General features: G+C 43.4%; 1 protein-coding gene across 1 annotated transcript in view; it reads right to left on the reverse strand.

The window, feature by feature from the left end:
* Positions 1-5,926, reverse strand: part of LOC146992047 (voltage-dependent T-type calcium channel subunit alpha-1H-like) — a 56,884-nt gene extending 50,958 nt beyond the window's left edge. Inside the window, exons 1-2 of the mRNA XM_085783254.1 lie at positions 5,752-5,926; positions 2,928-3,294 (exon numbers count right to left, since the gene is read on the reverse strand). Coding sequence (XP_085639380.1) covers positions 2,928-3,274 — 347 coding nt within the window. The 5' untranslated portion in view covers positions 3,275-3,294; positions 5,752-5,926. The remainder of the gene's footprint in view (positions 1-2,927; positions 3,295-5,751) is intronic.
* Between the last annotated feature and the right edge of the window lie 8,393 nt (positions 5,927-14,319).

Raw genomic sequence — 14,319 nt, forward strand, 5'->3', positions numbered from 1 at the left:
TCTGAAATGAAGGTGGGCCAAGATAAGTTACTGTCAAGTTGTCAACTCCTCTGGCTCCGCCCCCCCTTTAGGAAATGTGACAGCTGGTAGCCATGGCAACACTTGCAGGAACCATATTAATTGGCTGAAATGATTTTGACAGCTCATCCTGCTTTGAGTAAGACCTCCACCTATCCATCGTTGTATCCTATCCTCCTCCGGTCCCCCCTCCTTCCTTCCTTTCCTCCTCCTCGCACATTAACACACTCTTCCTGACACACACGCACGCACACACACTACCTCAACCCAATTAAGAGGCAGTTTAGGGGAAAAGGGAAAAGGGGGAGAGCGATGAATAGGAGGGGCTGGATTGATATTAAGTTTAAAAAAAGGGAGGAAGAGAAGGGAGAGAGAGGAGAGGAGAGGAGGGGAAGAGGAGCAGCCAGAGAAAGGTAGGTACTTGTATAGGAGTGACAGAATCAGCTTTTCTCATCTTTAAACAAAAGGAAACGCTCTGAATGTTTCATGCACTGCTGAATAAGTTATGTCCTGTGTGTGTGTGTGTGTGGTGAAGCAATGTGTATGTGTGTATGTGTGCATGTGTGTGTGTGTGTGTGTGTGTGTGCGTGCGCCTCTCCACATGTGAGCGCGTGCCTCTTTGTGTGTCATATGTTACATGAAAGCAGCGCAGCAATGACGACGACTGCCACATGGAAAGCTCAGCACTTCACAAAAGTAAGGCACCTTATTCCTCACTTACAGAGCAACACCAGCGTCTCCCCCTCCTCCTCCTCCTCCTCCTCCTTCCTCCTCTTCCTCCTCCTCCTCCTCCTCCCAAAGGCCCAGGAAATAAACGAAATCAATGTAGCGCGGAAAGAGGAATACAAGAGGAATGTTACATAATGGCGAAAGGAGCTAATCTTGTTTTTGTTCCAAATAAATTTGTTGGATGATGATGTGCTGTAGGGTGAAAGAGACGTACAGTATGTTGGCAAAACATGGCACAAAGGAGGTTTCTAAGAGGGAGGAAATGGAAGGATGGAGATAGGGAAATTAATTTGTAATATGTACTGAGTGCAAAAAAGAAGAAGAAGATGAAGGGAAGGTAGGGAGGAGGGAAGGAAGGAAGGAAGGAGGGGTCACCTCAGGAAAAACGAGACTTTACAGCTCTTGGGGACGGCACCCCCTCCCAGTGTGCTCACATTAATGTCCCTGTCGAACAACGTCCACCCACATTACTTCCCCCGCAGATCACTCAAGTTACACACACACACACAGACACACAAACACACACATACACTGAAAAGTATGGACACATACTATATGAGCAACAGCATAAAATGTGACACATGTGGATGCACAAAACACACTAGAGAGAAGAGGAGGAAGAAGAGGAGGAAGAAGAGGAGGAAGAAGACAAGACGAGACGAGACTGAGAGACAGACAGAGACAGACAGAGAGACGCACAACAGACACAAACAAAAACAAATACTGCAAGCGGAAGTAACCGGGCCGTCGGGGCAGAGCTACGCTGTTGCCAGGCAACCAGGTGATTCCTCTAAAGAGCCTCTCCATGGGAGATTCCCTCATTTATGTGTGAGGGCATTCGCTCGCTCGCTCGCCTGTGTGTGTGTGTGTGTGTGTGTGTGTGTGTGTGTGTGTGTGTGTGTGTGCATGTGCGTGTGTTTGTAAGTGTGTGTCCAGTAAGTTAGTGCTGACACAGTGAGCGTACAATGTTCTGGGACGCGACCATGGTAACAGCCCAGCAGGAAACAGAAGAGCTCGGTTGATGATGGCATTTGTAGTTTGTTTTTTTTTCTTTCTTTCTTTCTTTCTTTCTTTCTTTCTTTCTTTCTTTCTTTCTTTTTTTCTTTTCCCTCCTTGGTGTAGATTTTATTTATTCAGCAATTATGTATTTATATTTTATAGAGTACACAGAGTGCTGACGGTGGCAAATACCCACAGACAAGACGACGAGCACTGACAGGCGCATAACGACTAGAGAAAGGACCACAACACACATACACACACACACACACACACACACACACACATACAGGTGCGCACACACAGGTGCGCACACACACAACACATGGAGTCATAAGGAGTGGAAAATATTCAATTTTGGGGGGGAAGGCTTGCTTGACAAATCCCTGAGGTGTTGCTGACGTTTATGCCTGATTCGGGGGTATTCATAGCCCACACTCGACTCGACGCAGACACACCGGTGCTGATAGCTACACACACACACACATATACATACCCACATTCACACCTTCACATCCACAGCAGAAGTGGGTAGAAGAGGTTGAGAGAGAGAGAGAGAGAGAGGGAGTGAGAGAAGAGGAGGGGAGAGGAGGAGGGGGAGAGGAGCAAGGTGAGATGATGAAGACAGAAGCGTGGCCGTGCAGGTTCGTGAGAGTGACGTTGAGTTTCTTTTTTTACTATTTGTGACTCCTGCTGCTGTTTAAATAAATGGAGGCCGCTGCCGGTATAACAATGCTAGGCTACTGACAGGCGACTGTAACCCTGGAGATTCATTAGGGCTTGTCACTATGGAAACATCCAATCAGGGAAAAATGTTCGCCATCTTTTTTTTTTTTTTTCCCCTACAGCTAAGTAATGGGTCCAAGGAAATACCTGAGTCCTTCTTCCAAACACACACACACACACACACACACACACACACACACACACACACACACACACACACACACACACACACACATATATATACACACATACACACATGGACTGACCTTCTTCCATCCAGTCTCCCTTGTGTTTAAACGTAAAGTAAACAGCGAGGCGTTGTAGGTACAACAGCTTTGAGAAAGTACAGAGCTGAAACACAAACAGACAATGTTTCTCTCACATTATAAACAGCAACACACACACACACACACACACACACACACAGACACATGTGTTTCAGGTGCAACGGTGACGTCACGTTTAAAGGATATGGGTGGCAGACGGCTCGGAGGCACCAGGAGCGAGGCGGGCTGGTTTGGGTCAGAGCCAGAAGAACCACTGGTGCTAGAGTCGGGTACGGCAGCTCCTCCTTTTCCTCATAATCATCATCATCATCATCACTACCAACATCCTCCTCCTCCACCTCCTCTTCCTCCTCTTCATCTTCTTCTTCTTCCTCCTCCCCTTCCCGCTCCCTCGCCTCTCCCTCCACTGACACATGCACCTTCTCCCCCTCCTCCTCCTCCTCCCCTTCCTCCTGCGTTGGTCCTCCTCTGTGCTGCTCATGCAGGTCTCGCTCCTGGGCGCCCGTCATGGCCATGTGCTGTGAACAGCCTGAACCTATAGGAGGAGGGGGCAGGAGGGGTGGGGGGGGGTCGCAGGGGGCACCGGCAGACTGTTCAGGACACGGCAACAAACATATCAGTGCATGTGTGAATATGTGTGTGTGTGTGTGTGTGTGTGTGTGTGTGTGTGTGTGTGTGTGTTTTCTGCTGTGTTGCCTTGTGGCGGCGGGCACTGCAGCTCCCCTGAAACAAAACCGGAACTGCGCTAACTGTCAAGTCTGCCATGCTGTCCACGAGACCCTTTACCCTCTAGCACAGCAGCAGCATGGAGAGGAAAGGAAAGGAAAGATAAAAAAAAAAAGAAAAATCCCTCTCTGTCTTTCTCTGAAACAATAAGCGACCTCTGGAAGAAGAATCACAGGCAAGCGTAGCGAGCAGGGACCTGAGCAGGAAACATAAATCTACATATATCTAAACAGAAGGGGGGACTAGACATGAGCAAAAGGTGCAAAAAAAGAAAAAAAGAAAGAAAACACAGGCTCGGTGCAGATACCAGGAAGCACTTTAGACCCCTTGGATATAATCCTAGAGCTGTGGTGATGACAACAGGCCATTACTGCTGATGCCTTTAATCCAGACTGGCTTTAAACAATCTGGACATACTGAGAGAAAGTAGCTTAGACAGCTATTTCATATTTACCGTGAAGAGAAACCAAGTCTAGGGCTTGATATTGTCAGTTCTTCGATTTCTTTTTCTTATTTTTTTCTCTCCCTCCGTCCCCTCCACTTCCCATTTACAATAACTTTCCAATTCTGATGATTAGTGTTACTTAAAGCTCGCTGAGTTATAATTTCACCCCCAGCTATAATTTGAGATAACATCTCATGAAACGCAGTGACATTGTCGAGCAGCTACGGCGGCCTGTGGTTAATTGTTATAAGTACTGACTGGAATTTCTTGGAGCATTGGAATATCATGTAGGAAATGTCAAGTTGAATGATAATCTCTGTTTAAATTAAGAGCGTGATCACAAGAGCGGATTCATTTCTTGGCTCCGGCTTCCGTTCTCTTTTTTTTTCTCTTTCCTTTTTTCATATCATCACATTTTATGCTTTATTGGGCAGTATGCAGTATGTGGGGTTTGGCAGCGAGAGATGGGAGTTGGAGCATGTGACACAATCCACATTGTCACAAGTACACAGCACACGACCACGACGACGCTCCCCACTGGTCCACCGTGTGCTCGCTGCCCATTGCTTATTGATCCCAAGAGATTCTGAGGAAATGTTATTATTCCAAAGCCACCAATTTGTTATCAAGTTGGTGCAAGAGCTGGATTATTTGGACAACTAACATAAAGACGGATCAGGGACAATAGAAGTCTGGGCCAACCACTGCTCCATGCAGGCATGATGTATTTATACAGCCCACCCTGTCTACAGTGAGACAGGACAACAGGAGAGCTGGCAAGTTCACAGCATTGAGAGGAGTATACTGTGTTTGATGAAAATAATGAGACTTAATCTGCCAGTATCCCCTTTTTTTCCCTGTGTGTTTTCATTATGGGCACGTAGCCTAGTCTGTTTGAGGAGTCCAGGGCCGCACAGTTAAAGGCTTTTTGTTGTGATTCCATAGTAGCTGTTGGGTAGACATCAATTCGGCATTGAGAAAAGAAAAGAAAATGAGAGAGAGAGAGAGAGCCGTTCTCCTGCACAGTTAAAAACTGGCTGATGAGTCCTTTCAAAACATTTTTAAGTACTCATTATGAGCCTCCCTTCACAAACAGCCTGGCCATGTGGAAATTAAATCGCCCTGCTGAATCTAAACTAGACACCAGAACAAAATATATTCATATCCTCTATAAGACCTCTATGAAACCCATTAACTCAGGAGGTTTATATTCACACGGGGGCCACACACACACACACACATCACCAATGCATGCAACTGCCCAGAATCTGTACCAGGATTTCTTATAACAGTGCAAACAACCAATAGCTACATTTCCCCCCTCTCTTATTAGTGTGATTCAGTGCCATACAGTACATCCTTCTGAGGGCCAGCCACTGTCATGTATCGACGACATATCAGGCAGAGCATTTCCCAGCAGGACTCAAACGAAAAACAGCCTAATTAATGATCAATTAAACTGGATAATGCTATGAAAAACAAACACCTCAAAACACATTTCAACATTTTTACAATAGGGCTGCTATTGCCATTAATGCAAATATGATATAGGCCCACCATAAAGTGCGATGAGGTCACTGACTTAAGGCTATCTATCATCACATGCATTCTCTAACTGTGACAGCATTATTTTATCCAGGCTCCCCTCTCCTTTACATACAGTGACACACCGCTATTAACAAAGAGCGACATCATCATAGGATTTGGACATTTCCCCAATGTGCCACGGGCATTCAGCCAGCGGAGTGCCCAGGGCAGGAGAGCAGAGAAAAAGTACATTTTAAGCACAAAACCCCCCAAAACTTTAAAAGCAGTCCTCACCGGGGAGCAGCGTCCGTCCGCCCGCGTCACTCACTCCAGGTCCGCCGTGCGCCCTGAGCTCCCGGAGCCATAGTGCTCCATCTGAGAGCAGCCCGCCGGTCCTCTGCTTCCTCCTCCTCCTCCTCCCCCCAAAAAAGAGCTGGTATCCAAACTCAGTCCGTCAGTCCGGAGGATGAATTAAAAAAAAAAAAAAAAGAGGCGGAAAAATTTGAGAGGGATGCGACGCAGAAGTTTTAATAAAGGGGAAAAGTAAAGTTAAATAGGACCAAGCGCTCTCCCGTGCGTCTGCGTCCGCTCAGCCGCTGGACGCGCTCTGCGGTGTCAGGTACCGGAGTTCAGGCGCACCGGAGAGCGAGAGGCAGAGCTGCGTCAAGCCAGCCGGAGAGAGGGAGACCGGAGATGTAGCGGAGTGCACCTTCAAAATAAGACTGTCTAGTCCCGGAAGCAGGTAGGTTATTAAAACTAACAGTTCAAACAGACCCACAGTTCAGACTGCAACCTGTTTATAACCGATAAGATATTCATTAAGTCACATTATAGAGTCCTAATTTGCGTTATCATGACATGAAAAAAAGGTTGATAACCCACCAATCACAGTGTGCTTCTTCAACAACCTGTGCTGTAATCAGGAAGTAGAGCTGAAAACGACAACAAGGTAAAGAAACAATGCAAAAACAAGTGTGACAGGCAGCCTACTGACTCCCAAAAAGCCCTAAAAAATAAAGACATGTGGGGAAAGCATGGGATGTTTCACCTCTGCAAAACTTTCCACGTGTGTCCAGAAGAAAAAGCATGGGCTGGGATGTCACTGAATACGTCACAGAAAAGGTTCAGAGAAGGTAAAATAAATGGTGAAGTCTCAGTCTCTCAGTCAGTTTGTCAGGACATCATGAGGATTTAGTTGCAGTATCAGATGATGTCCACTACTACACAGGATCAAACGATCAGTTGTATTAATGCTTCGTGTCCATTTTAATTCCCCACATCCTACATCTGTCAGGTCGAGCTACTATCAGGCTGATGCATCGTCTGAACTGTACACACAGTTTCCTACTCAGTTTGCTGGTGGGCTAACATTGTGTGGCATTTGCGTCATGTCATGTAAACCTCAATTTCTTTTATGCAGAAATGCCTAAAAATAGCTTGATACCAGCTTCTCAAATATCCTTGTTTTCCCGCTCTCTCTGAAATCAAATCCAACTTCTCTTTGTTTCTGACTTTTGATCAGACAAATCAATAAATCTGTACTCCAAAGAATGATGATGGAAGATTTTCTGACATATACTGTGTATATACACCAAACAAACAATTAATTATTAAAGAAATAGCTACAGTTCTCCTTTCATAGGTTAGTATTACCTTGTCTGAGGTCTTCTTTGCATAAATTAAAGCAATATGTTGAAACACACCTTCACAACCAATTGACACAATATAGATTAAATATTTAACAAAGGATATAAACAATAATCCTATGCCGGTGTTGACCTCAATTACAGTTTTCTTTTATTTCACTGACATACATGTGGGGATTTGTCTACTGTGTGTTTACTGAGTTGAAAATAGCCTACTATAAATAAATCATATACATAAACAATATGACAATAAGGATTTTCAAACTAGGCCATAAAACAGAGCACAGAGAGTTCATTATGACAGACACTGAGTGTAGGAAATACCTGACAAAGTCTTGATCGATTGAAATCAGCGAAACGTAAATGTTAAGGAGTAAACCTGGAAGTTTTGGGGGCCCTGAGGGTCTGGGGCCAGTTGCCTGTCTTTCCTCATTGGTGCTTCAGCTTTGAAAATACCAACAAATAGTGAGTGAATTTGAAAAAGAAAAAAGATTGAATAGCAACATTGATGATACGGCATGGCAGTGAATCTTCTTCAAAAGCAGTTTTATTTTGAAGGTTTTGACTGGAGAACCTTATTCTTAATACAGGATAACTTGACACTGACGGAGCGAGTCAGAGCATGTGACTTGTCCCCTCTCCTCCACCTCACAGTAAGACCCATCCCAACATCCCTCTTTCTGTCTCTGCCTGGCGGTTACCTCACCAGCCAGCGACCCGGACAGTCTGCATGTGTGTGTGTGTGTGTGTGTGTGTGTGTGTGTGTGTGTGCAGGTGGAAGGTGGCGTCACATAAGAGCTGAGGCTCCACAGTCACACTCAGCAGGGGTGTCGATTCACAAAACCCAAAAAGTGTGGCAGAGCTCCAACACAATACCTTAAAGTCAGCTTATAGTATATGTAAGGTTACAGGGGACAAGGAATTACTAATGACTGAGTCTGGGCTATATAAAGCAGCATTTTCATAATGGCAGTGGGGAACAAATCCATATCCTAGACTTTAATAAAATAAGTACAAGAATGTTGAAAAAAAAAAAAACTGGCCCACTCCACTGCAAACACACATCCTCCTGCATTCAAAGTTTCACTTTTAAAGCTATATAGCAAAATATCAAGAGGAAAACTGCTCGCTATACAGAATTTATTTGTTTAGACCACTGAACAAAATATAAAACTAGAGATATTAGTCATTTAAGGACATTATATTCTCATACACTTCACAATAGTTTCACAAACTGACATAAAACCATTGAAACAAGTGAAACTGCGACTACTTTAGCACAGTCTTCAGCTGGAGAGCCACAGAGGAAAATAGATAAATGACATTCACTTGTCTTTAAACAGTGGTTTGTTATGACTAATGGACTCACGTTACAGTTTTTCAATGTTGTTTAGCTGGTCAGGGTGGATTTATTGACATATTGTAGATCAATTTGTTCCACTGCATGACACTTAATAACCTGTAAAATAACTGTACCTGTCAAACATCTAGGAGTTAAAGGGATAGTTAAACATTTTGGCGAATTGGCCCATTGCCATAATCCCTATAGTTTTAGGAGGAGAAGGTTCGTTACCTTTAATTGTTGGTGCAAGCTATTTTTAGAACGATGGAGGGTTAGGGTGGTGAATGTGCAGGTCACAACTTGTCCACCAGAGCGTTTTGGAGTTGTTGGATTGTGTATTTGATGAGTTTGATGAGGGAAACCAAGAAATCCCATGAGCCTCCGTAGCGTAGCTCTGAGCAGCTCACGGCTCTGCTCCGCCGTTCTAAAAATAGATTGCACCGACAATTAAAGGTAACGAACCTACTCCTATGACTATAGGGATTGCCAAAATGTTGAACTATCCCTTTAAAATTAAAGTCTCAGAAATATAGGGCAGTGAATTAAAACTGCAGAAATCAATGTACTCTCCAATATTGTTTGTAGTGTATTTTCACGTAGCCTATACAAATATCTCCTATTCTTTTCTATCCTATTAGAAACAAAATGTACAACAGAAGAAGATGTGTATACTTAGAGACTGCAGTGATACCAACAAAAGGCTCAAAGTGTGAACGGCAAACAAGCCTCCTTAGTGTCTTGAAATAGAGCTGAAACTCAACTACTGCTCATTTTCCTGGCGGCTCCATCCAATTCCCTGCAGCCCTCCTTGGCGGTCCCTTGGTCCCACTTTGGGAACCAGTATTAGAACTACAGACTACAGTCGGCCTGAGCAAACAGCTCACAGGGAGCACTCGTCTTAAATGCTCTCCTGCTAATTTTTTTTTAAATATCTACACATGGCCTCCAAATAATTTTCTGGGGATGTTTTGTTTGATGTTTACACTCCATTAGACAGAAAACTAGAGTCCCCTTGGTAGCTTCTCTGAGAGGCTTTAAGGCTCATTACATGCTAGAAAACAAATTTTGAATGGATTAAAAATAGACAGGCAACTTCTTAGATCCATCTAGAGGGGCCAAAACATTTAAAATTTGGATTGTTGTGCTTTAGGAAAACTCGTGTTATAAATCAAAAGGATTTACTGAGTACAGTGGGCGGTTTTCAGGCTCAGCTTGTCAGGCTCAGCTCTGCATTGTCAAGGTGTGTTCAGACTCAAAGGGAAGGGAACAAATTCTAGTGGAAAACTCGCACACGCCAATACATGCACAGAAAAGAAGTCAGAAAATAGGAGAGGCGGTTGGACAAAATGGACAGAAAAAATATCTGAGGCTGAGACTTTAGATCACTTTTAAAAAACAAAACAAAAATAAATCTCAAATCTGTATAATACCAGCTGAAAAAGTGCTTATCATTTGGCTACTCCTTTCTAAACCACTTTATTTGCATAAACTGTTTCCTTCCAAACGAAGCTTAGCTTTGAATTCACATGTTATATTTTACCTAATCTTGAGATGTTAACAATAAGCAAGTGCAGTAAAATACAGAAGCTCTGAAAGGAAAGTAAAACATTTATTGTGGGGGAAGTGGGGTGCAGGATTTTTTTTTTTTTTCATCTTCAAAACACCCCCAGAACTCCCATATGAAAAAAAGGAAAACATCATGTAAAAAGAAATTCACTTGCCTTTCAGAGCTTCCGTAGAAGAAACACCATTTTCACATTAGCCTGTTGTTGTAATACAAAGAGGCAGAGCCTGTAACTTTAGTGTAGTATACTAGGTTAGTGTTAAGGCCGGTGGGAATATAGTCATTAGTTGTTTAAGTACAGGGAGGTGGCAATTAAAACACACACACGCAATGCAGATGCTGCCATACAGGGCACAGGGGAGGTCACTAAACGGTTTAATGAGCGGCAACTTTATTTTAGTAACACCACTCTCTCCAAAGGGAATAAGGAGCTCGCCCTCCCTCTGCCGAGCTGAGAGATGTTAAAAAATCTATGACAAAGTGGTGGTGGCCTTACTACACCTTCCACATATTATATTTATGTTGTGTGTTTTTTCCAAGCAGAAGCTGTGACTAGGTGCTAGATGAAATTATTATTGTGTCTATCCACTGATTTTCTTCTGGGTATATTGGACTGATACACAGACAAACCAGCGGGCCGAGGAGCCGACATATACACCGACTTGTTCCTCGCTGCTGCTGTAGTGTGTGTGTGTGTGTGTGTGTTAGTGTGTGTGTGGCTAAAAAAACTAAGATTGGATTTTCGCTCCGAGCAGGGAAACACCGTGCAATACCCAATCAACGCCCACAGCAGACAGACTCCTCGCAGGCAGGCAGCTATCATAACTCGTAGCAGCAGCAGCATACATCAAACATTTAGTGTATCTCAAGAACACAGATTAAGATATCTAGGACACATTCAACCATACAAACACTCAACACACAGCAGCGCTCACAGTGAAGTAAACCGATGAGCATGGTAGGAAGCCTTTGGAGTAGGCCTGTGTGTGAAAGTGTGTCTGTGTGTGTGTGCGTCTATGGTAATAGGTTGTTATTGGGTCTTCATGGCTCCGTGTGTGTGTGTGTGTGTGTGTGTGTGTGTGTGTTTCCACTCCCACTCCCTCTCCTTCCAGCTCATCTCATCCCTCTCACACTTACTGTCTTGTGTAACTCATGCAAGACTCTTTCTGCTCCACAGAATCATTTCATGCATTTTTTACTCCAGCTCTGTCACTGTGGTGTGTTCAAATGCTGGTTTACATTAGTCACTGACATGCGCACACACTCAGTCACACACACACACACACATATATACATGTAGAAATGCATTCCCTATGTTATCAGTTGAGGATGGGTATCTAGGCCAAACATTATTATCAGCGTGTGGTAGGCGCCCCTCGGGTGTGTTTCCATGGTGACCATCACATAACATTACATATGGGGAAGCGTTTTTTTTTTTTTTATTCCATGCCATTGTCACGGATGCGCACACACGCACACACACACAACTGTGGGAATTCGATTACAGATCAATAATCCCGATCAATCACTGAAATTGCCATGACAACTACCAGAGGGCACACACATAGTATTACACACATAGTACAGACACATGTGTGCAGCAACACATGAGCAGCGTGACACTGAGCCTGCCTACTCCTTTACTTGACCTGGTTATAGTAGAAGTACATGAAGAGGTTAGAAAGACACACACACACACACACACACACACACACACACACCGGTGGTCAGTGGTATCAGTGTCAACTTGTTAAAGTTTCAGTTTTCAGAGCAGGGGGGCGAAGGCGACAGCAGTAATTATGCGTCTCTGTTGACTGTAAATATGTCTTAACTGCCTCTGGGTCTTAAACCTTGATGTTAATTCACGCTCTTATGAGCATTTGTGAAATTATAGCCTATTTTAACATTAAGGGCCTACAGCTCACAAAATGCGTCTTTGTCACTTTTACTTTTTGGTACTTCAGATATGCTTATGTATGTTGAAATGTTTTGTGTTTTGTCTTGTCCTCAAATGTTTTGTGTTTTGTCTCGGCTTCATTGTAAATGAGGTTGCTCCTCAATATATTTCCAATAATAATAAAAACTAGTAGCTAATGTACATGTTAACAATATATCAAATACATTGCAAATACCTTCTAAAAATATCTGATAATTGAATAATTACAGGTCACACGCAAAACTAACAGAAAGTGCACAGGGCAACAAAGTGACAGTACTTATGAATGTAGCCAAAAAAAAACAAACAAAAAACTTATGAATGTAGCCTAGTAGGTTTAATTTAGAATCAGTCATTCAAAATAAATAACTTCCTGTAGGTAGGTTTCTAAGTTTCGAGGTAAATTCGTGCAAAACCGCTGACTGCTGTTCCTGTCGGGGGCAGTTTTTCAGCAAGCAGTCTCTGTATTTACCTCTAAAACAACTCTGTCTCGTATCGTTCTGTTATTATCTCATAGTGTGGTGAATGTGCGGGTCACAACTTGTCCACCAGAGCGTTTTGGAGTTGTTGGATTGTGTATTTGATGAGTTTGATGAGGGAAACCAACAAATCCCATCAGCCTCTGTAGTGTAGCTCTGAGCAGCTTGCGGCTCTGCTCCGCCATTCTAAAAATAGCTTGCACCGACAATTAAAGGTAACGAACCTACTGCTAAAACTATAGGGATTATGGCAATGGGCCAATTGTGGGCCAAAATGTTGAAATATCCCTTTAATATTAGACTTAATCTGTGAGACATCACCATAGTGTAAGCAAAGACAGTTTAGAAACCAAGACGCCCCATGACGAGTCCCCTTCTTGTATCTATGTCAGGTGGGCTTCTCCACGGCCTCGCCCCTTTAAGAGACTATCGGCAGTCTTGAGTGTATTGACTCCAGATTATGGTCGATTCTTTCGGTCCGTAGTCACTTAAGTTTATAATGGAGTCATTTTCACAAGCCAGATCTCTTCTCAACATTTAGACACTAAAATGGGAAATGTCAGTGCGAGCTGTGATTGGCTGCTCCTCCTGCCCCCTCTACCTGACTGGTGGAACAGCACCGGGGGCGCTGGATTTTGGCAAATACGATTACAGGCTGTGGGTGGAGCCAGAGGAGTTGGATTTTGTCCTAATTTACCCATTTCATGTCCTACTAACATAAATAATATAGTGACAGTTACTGTGACTGACTGAATAACTGTTACCAACTGAAGACTACAGTGGCTAAACATCAACATGTTAGTATTGTCACTATGCGTATTATAGTTCAAAGCTCCCCTGTGGCTCAGTCTCATGCGCCTGGTTGAAGCCACCAGTTTATTATGAGGATACTGTCTAATCTAATACAACTGCTCCACAATTAATCCTTGGTCTGTGAATATTGTAATTTTAATATTCATTTAAACTGATCAACTCTATAGACACTCTGGAGGCTGACATTACTATTCATAGAGTTGTTTCCAGTATTAGCCTGCACTCATTGATATAAATGAGGCTCCTGCCTTGATACCCAGTAATAATTTTACCATACATGGTGATTATTAAATTCATACTGTCACCACAAAGGTGTTCCTACCTTATTACCTAACCTCATCTCGCTCACAATATGTGATTGGTGCACATGCACCAATGTATTCATTCTGAACATGTATGAAACATTTCCACTCTGATTTGCAGTTTGATTTCTGAAGAAAACTGTATGGTCTTAAATCAAAGATGTAAGTTATTACTTTACACGAGCAGAACAGACTGCTGTTCATGCTCTGATATTTTGCTATATTTTGGGCAAACCACTGGAGGGTATCTAGCGTGCGGCAACATTACTGACTCATCCTTTTTATTAGTTCGAGGAACCACAGAAATCTATCAGACAATACATTCCCTCGTCCTACTCCCCTTCCTCTCTGATTCTCTCTCTCTCTTTTGCCTTTTTCTTCACCGTGTTTTGTTTGCAAGCATAAATGCACACTGCTCCATACAAATGCATGGGTAGTCATGCACACACACATAGGCACATTGCATCTTCCCCTCTCTGACGTTATACTCTTACGACAGATAAGAGAGAGTTAAGGCTGTGAGCCCGGTCAGCGGAGAAGCATCTTTTCTGACAATCCGCAGAAGTGAAGTTGCTTAGCAACCTTTGGCCTTGATGACAGGAAATGCCGTTATGCTTGTAAGACAAAATACAAGCAGACGCGCACACACAAGTACACACAGGCAGATAACAGGTGCACACATGCGCACACACGTGTCGTTGTGGACGCGCAGACAACAACACTCAGAGGCAGAGTGAGCCTTGCAGGATGTTGGATGAGAGGAATAATGAGTTGTGATAA

The sequence above is a fragment of the Trachurus japonicus genome, chromosome 1, assembly GCF_045865225.1.
Source record: "Trachurus japonicus isolate A0001 chromosome 1, Traja_1.0".
NCBI classification, from domain to species: Eukaryota; Metazoa; Chordata; class Actinopteri; order Carangiformes; family Carangidae; genus Trachurus; species Trachurus japonicus.